Source organism: Heterodontus francisci, chromosome 15, assembly GCF_036365525.1.
Source record: "Heterodontus francisci isolate sHetFra1 chromosome 15, sHetFra1.hap1, whole genome shotgun sequence".
Taxonomy (NCBI): domain Eukaryota; kingdom Metazoa; phylum Chordata; class Chondrichthyes; order Heterodontiformes; family Heterodontidae; genus Heterodontus; species Heterodontus francisci.
In genome coordinates, this window is record NC_090385.1 from 6187571 (window position 1) to 6200122 (window position 12552).

General features: G+C 43.8%; 1 protein-coding gene across 1 annotated transcript in view; it reads right to left on the reverse strand.

Annotated features, from left to right (window-relative positions):
- Positions 1-12552, reverse strand: part of mcf2a (MCF.2 cell line derived transforming sequence a) — a 208664-nt gene that overhangs the window by 23485 nt on the left and 172627 nt on the right. The window contains exons 28-29 of the mRNA XM_068047099.1: positions 1974-2086; positions 815-915 (exon numbers count right to left, since the gene is read on the reverse strand). Of these exons, the coding sequence (XP_067903200.1) occupies positions 815-915; positions 1974-2086 (214 nt within the window). The remainder of the gene's footprint in view (positions 1-814; positions 916-1973; positions 2087-12552) is intronic.

A 12552-nucleotide genomic window follows, 5' to 3' on the forward strand; every position in this document is an offset into this window, starting at 1 on the left:
ACTTCCCTTCTGTTGACATCACTTAAATATTGGGAAATTAACTGCATATTTTACTTAACCCTTTTTTTAAAAAAATGAACCTTACAATTCCCAGCTCCTTAGACTACCTCCCTAACTTTGGAGAAAAGCAAACAAAGTTATAATACTCACCAACCAATCAACACACGGCCTTATGTTTGATTTTTTTTCTCTCTCAACGTTTCAAACTCGACTGCACCCTGTTCTGCTCCAGCTGCCGAGTCTTTCCTCAGATAAGTGATAGGCCCCAAGCCTGGACATTAATTTATCCTCTCCCGGTGCTCCCAATTCCTTCCAAGTTCGCTCAGCTGCCGAGTCTCTCTGCAGGTAAGTCATTACCACATTGCTGTCTGTGGGAGCTTGCTGTGTGCAAACTGGCTGCCGAGCTCCTTACATAACAACAGTGACTCTTCAAAAATACTTAATTGGCTATAGAGCACTTTGGGACATCCTGTGGTCGTGAAAGATGCTATATAAATGCAAGTCTGTCTGTCTGCTCAGGAATGATGTCAGGAAGCACCTCTTCACATAAAGCTTAGTGGAAAACTGGAACTCTCTCCCCCAAAAAACTGTTGAGGCCGGGGGCGTCAATTGAAAATTGAGATCGATAAACTTCTGTTACATAAGAGTATTAAGGGCTACAGATCCAAGGTGGTGTTAAGATCAGTCTTGATCTAATTGAATGGTGGAACAGGTTTGAGGGGCTGAACGGCCTCCTCCTGTTCCTATGTTGAGCAGTATCATGTGCAACACAAAGTTTCAGTCTAATATCTGAGCACAAGAGCTGACTCCTTACCTGATGAGCTGCTGGCTTGAGATCGACAATCACCAACAATGATCTGTAAACTGTTGACAGAAATCCAAGCTTGCTGCCCCCGGTTCAGGTTTTTCACAAACCTTTGAACATTACAGAGCCTGTGTCAATCGTTAAGCCATTTGCATTGTTAAGGCAATTCAAGAACTAGCTTCACTTTCCTGCTCCCTTTCCACAGCCCTGTATCTGCTTCAAATGCTTATTTACTCTCTCTTTAAAAGGTGCAACAGTCTCGGCCTCAACCAAATCCTGTAGCAAAGCCTTCCACACTCCAAAACCTCTACAGAAAATAATCCAAAATCAAACCACAGCACCACTCGTTTCACCGCCTCCTATTGGTAGGAAGCGGTGCTTCATGGGGATTGGTGTTGGGACCCACTCTTCTTCTTCACTGACATAAATAATTTAGGCACAGGAATCTGAGGAATAACAGCAACATTTGTGAACAACTTGGGGCGGGGGTGGGGTTAGTTAATAGTGAGGAAGACTGCAACAAATTACAAGAAGACTTTAAAAAACTTGCAGAATGACAAATGAACCTCAATATAGATGAATGTGACTTGGTGCATTTTGGTAGGAGGGTTAAGGACGAAACATGCCCCTTGGAAAATAAAAGTCTAAATGAGGTAGACGCGCAATGGGGTCTGTGGGATACAGATTTACAAATCATTAAAAATAACAATGCAAGTTAACAATGTCATAAAAAACTTTAAAGCACTGGGGTTCATTTCTACAGGGATAGAATTGAAAAGCAGAGAAATTACGTTGGTTAGACCACAGTGAAATGGAATAACAAAATAGTCAACTGAACTTCTGTAGTAACATGCTCAATTTCATCAAATGTTTCTTGTGCAGATACATCAGATTAACCTTCCGCCATCTCCACTCACAGCTGCCACCTGATTTTATCACCTTTATTACTATTTTGACTGCTCCTTGGCATGGTGGAAATCGGTGTGAGGGAGGGGGCTGGGCTGTTAAAATAGAGACAGCAATTTACCCCACCCCGTGATCAAAATGTGGAATCACTATCTCATGGAGTGGTTTGACACGAATAGCATAGATGCATTTGAAGGGAAGCGAGATAAAGCAGATGAAGGAGAATAACCTGAGTCCCTTGGAAAAAGCCAGCCACACTTACCACTGTCCTTCACCATCCTCATGCATTAACTGTACCACATCTCCACTTTTTATTAACAGTTCTTCAGAATCTTGTTTTTTACCATCTGTGCGAGCTTTGTACCTCCCAGGGGACTGTAAGCATAAACAAAAATTGATGTACATAAATATTAAAATGTCCCTGTAATTGAAAGACATCATTGCATCTCTCAGATGCCCCCAAATCTCTTCACAACAACAACTTACATTTATATGACACCTTTAACAAAGTAAGCATCCCAAGTCGCTTCACAGGAGCAATTAACAAACAAAATTTGACACCGAGCCACATATGGAGATATCTGGGCAGGTGACCAAAAGGTTGGCCAAACAGGTAGCTGTTAAGGAGCATCTTAAAAGAGGAGAGAGAGGTGGAGAGGTGTAGGGAGGGAATTCCAGAGCTTAGGGTCCAGGCAGCTGAAGGGACGACTGTCAATGGTGGAGAGATTAAAATCATGGATTTCATAAATGCTCAACTGCTTTGTGGTTTAATCACTCACTGTACTTCAGAACACTCATCGCCTGTGAAGTGATCTGGGGATTTCTTAAGAGATGCAATAGGGACACAAACAATCAAATGCAGCAGCCATTTTTATACACAGCAAGAGCCCATAATCAACAAGGTGAATGAACAGCTAATCTGCTTCTTTTGCATCATCAGTAAGGGAGGAATGCTGGCCAGGACAACTCTGTCCTTCTTATTCTCCATAGAACCACAGAAAAGTTACAGCACAGAAAGAGGCCATTCAGCCCATCGTGTCTGCACTGGCTGAAAAACTAACCGCCCAATCTAATCCCAGCTTCCAGCAACTGGCCTTGCAGGTTACAGCACCTCAGGTGCATGTCCAGGTACCTTTTAAAAGAGTTGAGGGTTTCTGCCTCCACCACCATTCCTGGCAGTGAGTTCCAGACACCCACCACTCTCTGGGTGAAACTGTTTTTCCTCATGTCCCCTCTAATCCTTCCACCAATCACCTGAAATCTGGACCCCCTTGTAATTGACCTCTCCACTAGGGGAAATAGGTCCTTCCTGTGTCCTCTATCTAGGCCCCTCATAATTTTGTACAGTTCAATTAAATCACCCCTTAGCCTCCTTTGTTCTAAGGAAAACAACCCTAGCCAATCCAATCTCTCCTCATAGCTGCAATTTTCAAGCCCTGGCAACATTTTTGTAAATCTCATCTGTACTTTCTCCAGAGCAATTATGTCATTCCTGTAATGTGGTGACCAGAAGTGTACACAATACTCCAGCTGTGGCCTAACCAGCATTTAGTATTTTGCCTCAGTTTTCACGGTGGACGACACTAGTCCCATCCCAATAGTAGCAGGTAATGCAGAGGTTATAGAAAGGGAGGAGCTTAGAAAAATCATCATCACTAGGCAAAAAGTACTGAGCAAACTATTGGGATTGAAGGCAGACAAGTCCCCAGGGCCTGATGGCCTGCATCCTAGGGTCTTAAAGGAAGTGGCAGCGGAGATAGTGGATCCATTGCTTATAATATTCCAAAATTCCCTGTATGCGGGAAAGGTTCCAGTGGATTGGAAAAAAGCTAATATAATCCTCTATCCAAGCTAATAATTGGAAAAAAGCTAATATAATCCTCTATCCAAGCTAATAAATTGCCCCTGACCCCATGTAATCTTACCTTGTGTATTAACCTTTTGTGCAGCACCTTATCAAATGTCTTCTGGAAGTCCAGATATACTACATCTACAGGATCTAAGCTAATATAATGCCCTTATTCAAAAGGGGAGGGAGGCAGAAAGTAGGAAACTATAGACCAGTTAGTTTAACATCTGTCGTTGGGAAATTGTTAGAATCCATTATAAAGGAAGTAATAACAGGACATTTAGAAAGTCAAAGTGCAATCCATCAGAGTGAGCATGGTTTTATGAAGAGTGAAACATGTTTGACTAATTTGCGAGAGTTCTTCGAAGATGTGGATAACGGGAATCCTGTAGATGTAGTATATCTGGACTTCCTGAAGACATTTGATAAGGTGCCGCACAAAAGGTTAATACACAAGGTAAGATTACATGGGGTTAGGGGCAATTTATTAGCTTGGATAGAGGATTGGCTAATCAACAGAAAACAGAGAGTCAGGACAAATGGGTCTTTGGTTGGCAAGACGTAACCAGTGGGGTTCCACAGGGTTCGGTCCTCGGGCCCCAACTATTTACAATCTATATTAATGACTTGGATGCAGGGATAGAAGGTACTATAGCCTAATTTGCAGATGTCACTAAAATAGGTGGACAGTAAATTGCAATAAAGAAATAAGAAATTTACAAATGGATATGGATAGGTTAGGTGAATGAGCCAAAATTTGGCAGATGGACTTTAACGTGGATAAGTGTGAGGTTATCCATTTTGGTCAGAAGAATAGAAAAGCAAATTATTATCTAAATGGAGACAAACTTCACAGTGCTTCGGTGCAGAGGGATCTGGGTGTCCTCGTGCATGAATCACAGAAAGTTAGTATGCGGTACGGCAGGTAATAAGGAAGGCAAATGGAATTTTGGCATTTATTGCTAAAGGAATAGAGTATAAAAGTAGGGAAGTGTTGCTGCAACTGTACAAGGCATTAGTGAGACCGCACCTGGAGTATCGCACAGTCCCCTTACTTGAGGAGGGATGTAGTTGCATTGGAGGCAGTTCAGAGGAGGTTCACTAGATTAATTCCAGGGATGAAATGTTTGTCTTATGAAAAGAGATTGAGCAGTTTAGGCCTTTACTCTCTAGAGTTTAGAAGAATGAGAGGAGATCTAATTGAGGTATATAAAATGATTAAGGGGATTGACAAAGTAGACGTGGAGAGGATGTTTCCTCTTGTGGGCCAATCTAGAACGGGAGGTCATAGTTTTAGGATAAGGGGTAGCAGATTTAAAACAGAGATGAGGAGAAATTACTTCTCTCTAAGGGTCGTGAATCTGTGGAATTCACTATCCCAGTGTGCGGTGGATGCCGGGACATTGAGTAAATTTAAGGAGGAGATAGACAGATTTTTAATTAGTAATGAGTTGAAGGGTTATGGAGAATGGGCAGGAAAGTGGAATTGAGGCTGAGATGAGATCAGCCATGATCGTATTGAATGACGGAGCAGGCTCGAGGGGCTGAATTGCCTACTCCTGCTCCTAGTTTTTTTGTTCTAATGTTTTATACAGTCCCAGCATTACATCCCTGCTTTTCACAGAATCACAGAATAATATAGTGCAGAAGAGGCCCTTCGGCCCATCGAGTCTGCACTGATGCATTAAAGACACCTGACCTGTCTACCTAATCCCATTTGCCAGCACTTGGCCTTGAATGTTATGATGTGCCAAGTGCTCATCCAGGTACTTTTTAAAGGATGTGAGGCAACCTGCTTCTACCACCCTCCCAGCCAGGGCATTCCAGACCGTCACCACCCTCTGGGTAAAAAAGTTCTTCCTCAAATCCCCCTTAAACCTCCCGCCCCTCACCTTAAACTAGTGACCCCTCGTAACTGACCCTTCAACTAAGGGGAATAGCTGCTCCCTATCCACCCTGTCCATGCCCCTCATAATCTTGTACACCTCGATCAGGACACCCCTCAGTCTTCTCTGCTCCAGCGAAAACAACCCAAGCCTATCCAACCTCTCTTCATAGCTTAAATGTTCCATCCCAAGCACCATCCTGGTGAATCACCTCTGCGCCCCCTCCAATGCAATCACATCCTTCCTATAATCTGGCGACCAGAATTGCACACAGTACTCCAGCTGTGGTCTTACCAAAGTTCTGTACAACTCCAACATGACCTCCCTGCTTTTGTAATCTATGCCTCGATTGATAAAGGCAAGTGTCCCATATGCCTTTTTCACCACCCTATTAACATGCCCTTCTTCCTTCAGAGATCGATGGACAAACACACCAAGGTCCCTTTGTTCCTCGGAACTTCCCAGTGTCAGGCCATTCATTGGATACTTCCGTGTCACGTTACTCCTTCCAAAGTGTATCACCTCACACTTTTCAGCGTTAAATTCCATCTGCCACTTTTCTGCCCATTTGACCATCCCGTCTATATCTTCCTGTAACCTAACACACTCCACCTCACTGTTAACCACTCGGCCAATCTTTGTGTCATCCGCGAACTTACTGATCCTACCCCCCACATAGTCATCTATGTCCTTTATATAAATGACAAATAGGGGACCCAGCACAGATCCCTGTGGTACGCCACTGGACACTGGCTTCCAGTCACTAAAACAGCTGTCTGTCATCACTCTCTCCCATGTGGGACCTTGTCAAAGGCTTTGCTGAAATCCATGTAAACTACATCAACTGCACTACCCTCATCTACACACCTGGTCACATGCTCAAAAAATTCAATCAAATTTGTTAGGCATGACCTCCCTCTGACAAAGCCATGCTGACTATTCCTAATCAAATTTTGCCTCTTCAAGTGGAGATAGATTCTCTCCTTCAGAATTTTCTCCAATAGTTTCCCTACCACTGATGTGAGACTCACTGGTCTGTAGTTCCCTGGCTTATCTCTACAACCTTTCTTAAATAGTGGGTCCACATTAGCTGTTCTCCTGTCCTCTGGCACCTCCCCCGTGACCAGAGAAGAATTAAAAATTAGGGTCAGAGCCCCTGCAATCTCCACCCTCGCCTCCCACAGCATCCTGGGACACAAATCGTCCGGACCTGGAGATTTGTCCACTTTTAAGCCTTCCGAAACCTCCAATACCTTGTCACTCCATATGACAATTTGCTCAAGAACCTCACAGTCGCTCTAAGTTCCATATCTACATCCTCATTCTCTGGGTGAAGACAGATGTGAAGTATTCATTCAACATCCTACCAATGTCCTCTGACTCCACCCACAAATTTCACCCTTGGACCCTAATGGGTCCTAGTCTTTCCCTGTTATCCTCTTCCCCTTGATATACTTATGGAATATCTTGGGATTGTCCTTACTTTTACCAGCCAGTGCTTTCTCATATCCCCTCTTTGCTCTCCTAATTGCTTTCTTAAGCTCCATCCTACACTTTCTGTACTCCACTAATGCTTCCATTGACTTGCTCTCCTTGTATTTGCCTTCCATTGATTTGCTCTCCTTGTATTTGAATTCTATACCTCAGCCAATAAAGGAAAGCATTCCATTTACCTTCTTCACCACTTTATCTACCTGTCCTTCCACCTTCAGGGACCTGTGGACATGCACTCCAAGGTCTTTCACTTCCTCTACCCCTCTCAATATCCTCCCGTTTATTATGTATTCCCTGGTTTTGTTTGCCCTCCCCAAATGCATTATCTCACACTTCTCTGGATTGAATTCCACTTACCACTTTTCCGCCCACTCAACCAAACCATTGATAACATTCTGAAGTCTACAGCTATCCTCTTCATTATCAACTACCTGCCCAATTTTTGTGTCATCTGCAAATTTCCCAAACACTCCTCCCACATTTAAGTCCAAATCATTAATATATACCACAAACAGCAAGGGACCCAGAACTGAGCCCTGTGGAACACCACTGGAAACAGCTTTCCATTTGCAAAAACATCCATCGACCATTATGCTTTGTTTCCTGTCACTGAACCAATTTTGGATCCAATTCACCACATTTCCCTGTATCCCATGGGCTTTTACTTTTCTGACCAGTCTGCCATGTCTGCCTTGTCAAATACCTTACCAAAATCCATGTAGACAACATCCACTGCACTACCCTCAGAAATCCTCCTTGCTACTTCCTCACAAAGTTCAATTAAGTTAGTAAGACACGACCTTCCCTTAACAAATCCATGCTGACTATCCCTGATCAGTCTGTGCCTTCCTAAGTGACAGTTTATCCTATCTCTCAGAATTGATTCTAATAACTTGCTCACCACCAAGGTCAGACTGACCAGCCGATAATTATTTGGTCTATCGCTGACACACTTTTTAAACAATGGTACAATATTCACAGACCTCCAATCCTCTGGTACCTCACCTGTATCTAGTGCGGATTTGAAGATAATCCTCAGAGCATCCGCTATTTCCTCCCTGGCTTCCTTCAACAGCCTGAGCTACAATCCAGCCGGCCCTGGTAATTCATCCACTTTCAAGGATGTCAGACCCTCTAGTACTTTCTCATTATGCTTATCGTATCTAAAATTTCACATTCCTCCTCTTTAAGTTCAATGTCTGCATCATCCCTCTCCTTTGTGACGACTGAGACAAAAAACTCATTAAGATGCCCACATCAACTGCATCCATGCAAGCTCAGGTTATTGGGTCGGCCATTTAGGATTGAGATGAGGAGAAATTTCTTCACTCAGAGGGTTGTGAATCTTTGAATTTTTTCCTCCAAAGGGCTGTGGATGCTCAGTTGTTGAGAATATTCAAGGCTGAGATTGGCATAATTTTGAGCACTAAGGGAATTGAGGGATAGGGGACAGAAAGATAGAAAATGGGAGGAGTAGGCCATTCGGCCCCTCGAGCCTGCTCCACCATTCATTATGATCATGGCTGATCATCCAACTCAGTAACCTGTTCCCACTTTCCCCCCATATCCTTTGATCCCTTCCGTCTCAAGAGCTATATCTAACTCCTTCTTGAAAACATACAATGTTTTGGCCTCAACTGCTTTCTGTGGTAGCGAATTCCACAGGTTCACCACTCTCTGGGTGAAGAAATGTCTCCTCATCTCAGTCCTGAAAGGTTTACCCCGTATCCTTAGACTATGACCCCTGGTTCTGGACTCCCCCACCATCGGGAACATCCTTCTTGCATCTACCCTGTCATGTCCAGTTGGAATTTTATAGGTCTCTATGAGATCCCCCCTCACTCTTCTGAACTCCAGCGAATTTAATCCAAACCGACTCAATCTCTCCTCATACGTCAGTCCCGCCATCCCAGGAATCCGTTTGGTAAACCTTCGCTGCACTCCCTCTTTCGCAAGAACATCCTTCCTCAGATAAGGAGACCAAAATTGCACACAATATTCCAGGTGTGGCCTCACCAAGGCCCTGTATAATTGCAGCAAGACATCCCTGCTCCTGTACTCGAATCCTCTCGCTATGAAGGTCAACAAACCATTTGTCTTTTTTACTGCCTGTTTCACCTGCATGCTTACCTTCAGCGACTGGTGTAAGAGAACACCCAGGTCTCGCTGCATATTCCCCTCTCTCAGTTTATAGCTGTTCAGATAATAATCTGCCTTCCTCTTTTTGCCACCAAAGTGGATAACCTCACATTTATCCACATTATACTGCATCTGCAATGCATTTGCCCACTCACTCAACTTGTCCAAATCATCCTGAAGCGCCTCTGCATCTTCCTCACAACTCACCCTCCCACCCAGTTTTGTGTCATCTGCAAATTTGGAGATATTACATTTAGTTCCCTCATCTAAATCATTAATGTATATTGTAAATAGCTGGGGTCCTAGCACCGATCCCTGCGGTACCCCACTAGTCACTGCCTGCCATTCGGAAAAAGACCTGTTTATCCCTACTCTCTGTTTCCTCTCTGTCAACCAATTTTCTATCCATCGCAATACACTACCCCCAATCCCATGAGCTTTAATTTTACACACTAATCTCTTATGTGGGACTTTGTACAAAGCCTTCTGAAACTCCAAATAAACCACATCCATTGGCTCCCCCTCATCAACTCTACTAGTTACATCCTCGAAGAATTCTAGCAGATTTATCAAGCATGATTTCCCTTTCATAAATTCATGCTGGCTGTGTCCAATTCTACCACTGTTCTCCAAGTGCTCTGCTATAAAATCTTTGATAATGGACTCTAGAATTTTCCCCACTATCGACATCAGGCTGACAGGCCTATAATTCCCTGCTTTCTCTCTACCTCCCTTTTTAAATATTGGGGTTACATTAGCTACATTCCAATCTGTAGGAACTGTTCCAGAGTCGATCGAATCTTGGAAGATGACCACCAATGCATCCACTATTTCTAGGGCCACTTCCTTAAGTACTCTGGGATGCAGACCATCAGGCCCTGGGGATCTAACGGCCTTCAATCCCATCAATTTCCCCAACATCATTTCTCTACTAATACTGATTTCCTTCAGTTCCTCCCTTTCACTAAGCCCTGTGTTCCCCAACATTTCTGGTATGATATTTGTGTCCTCCTTTGTGAAGACAGAATCAAAGTATGGGTGGCGCAGTGGTTAGTGGTGCAGTGGTTAGCACCGCAACCTCACAGCTCCAGGGACCCGGGTTCGATTCTGGGTACTGCCTGTGCGGAGTTTGCAAGTTCTCCCTGTGACTGCGTGGGTTTTCGCCGGGTGCTCTGGTTTCCTCCCACAGCCAAAGACTTGCAGGTTAATAGGTAAATTGGCCATTATAAATTGCCCCTAGTGTAGGTAGGTGGTAGGGAATATGGGATTGCAGGGTTAGTATAAATGGGTAGTTGTTGGTCAGCACAGACTCGGTGGGCCGAAGGGCCTGTTTCAGTGCTGTATCTCTAAATAAAAATAATTTAAACAATAAATATGCATTTAGTTGCTCAGCTATTTCTTTGTTCCCCATAATAAATTCCCTTGTTTCTGACTGTAAGGGACCTACCTTTGTCTTCACCAATCTTTTTCTCTTCACATACCTATGGAAACTTTTCCAGTCAGTTTTTATGTTCCCTGCAAGCTTACTTTCGTACTCTATTTCCCATTCTTAATCTATCCCTTGGTCCTCCTTTGCTGAATTCTAAACTGCTCCCAATCCTCAGGTCTGTTTTTTTTTTGGCGAATTTGTATGCCTCTGCCTTGGATCTAATGCTATCTCTAATTTCCCTTGGAAGCCATGGTTTGGCTACCTTTCCCATTTTACTTTTGCGCCAGACAGGGATAAACAATTGTTGCAGTTCATCCGTGTGCTCTTTGAATGTTTGCCATTGCCGATCCATCGTCATCCCTTTCAGTAACGTTTCCCAATCCGTCATAGCCAACTTGCGCCTCATACCTTTGTAGTTTCCTTTACTAAGATTCAGGACCCCCGTCTCAGAATCAACTACGTCACTCTCTGTCTTGATGAAGAATTCTATCATATTATGGTCACTCCTCCCCAAGGGGTCTCACACAGCTAGATTGTCAATTATTCCTCTCTCATTACACAATACCCAGTCTAGGATGGCCTGTTCTCTCGTTGGTTCCTCCCGTATACATTCCATGAATTACTCCTCTATGGTATTGTGACTAATTTGATTTGCCCAAGCTATATGCAGATTTAAGTCACCCATAATTACAGATGTTCCTTTATCGCATGTGTCTCTAATTTCCTGTTTAGTGCCATTCCCATCACCACAGTTTGGGGGTCTATATGCAACTCCCACTAACGTTTTTGCCCCTTAGTGTTTCTCAGCTCTACTTATACTTCTCTCTTCTCAGCTCAGCATACAGATTCCACATCGTCAGAGCTAATATCCTTCCTCACTATTGCGTTAATTTCCTCTTTAACCAGCAATGCAACTCTACCGCCTTTTACTTTTTGTCTGTCCTTCCTAAATACTGAATATCCCTGGATGTTCATTTCCCATCCCTGGTCACCTTGCAGCCATGTCTCCCTAATCCCGACTATATCATACCCGTTTACATCTATTTGCATGATTAATTCATCCACTTTATTGCAAATGCTCCGCGAGTTAAGGCACAAAGCCTTAAGGCTTGTCTTTTTAGCATTACTTGTCCTCTTCCCACTATTTTTCACTGTGGCCCTGTTTGATTCTGGCCCTTAATTTCTCTGCCTATCACTTTTCTTATTCCCCTTACTGTCTTTTGTTCTTGTCTTTGATCCCCCCTCCTCTGACTCCTTGCAAAGGTTCCCATCCCCCTGCCATTTTAGTTTAAACCCTCCCCAACTACTCTAGCAAATACTCCCCCTAGGACATCATTCCCGGTCCTGCCCATATATAACCCGTCCAGTTTGTACTGATCCCACCTTCCCCAGAACTGGTCCCAATGTCCCAGGAATCTAAAACCCTCTCCCTCACACCATCTCTTCAGCCACCTATTCATCCGATATATCCTGCTATTTCTAGCACGTGGCACTGGTAGTAATCCTGAGATCACCAGCTTTGAGGTCCTACTTTTCAACTTACTTCCTAGCTCCCTATATTCTGCTTTTAGGACCTCATCCCTTTTTTTTTTTTACCTATGTCGTTTGTACCAATGTGTATGTACCATGACCACTGGCTGTTCCTTCCCCTTCAGAATATCCTGTAACCACTCTGAGACATCCTAGACCCTAGCACCAGGGAGGCAACATATTATCCTGGAGTCTCGTTTGCAGCCACAGAAACGCCTATCTATTCCCCTTACAATTGAATCCCCTATAACTATTGCATTCCCACACTTTTTACTCCTCCCCTGTGCAGCAGAGCCAACCGTGGTGCAACAAATTGGGCTGTTGCTGCTTTCCCCTAAGAGGCCATTCCCCCCAACATATCCAAAGCAGTATATCTGTTTTGCAGGGGAATAGCCACAGGAGATTCCTGAATTGCCTGCCTAGTCCTCTTACTCTGCCTGGTGGTCACCCATTCCCTTCCTGCCTGTGGAATCTGTGCCTGCGGTGTGACCACCTCTCTATATGTGCTATCCAC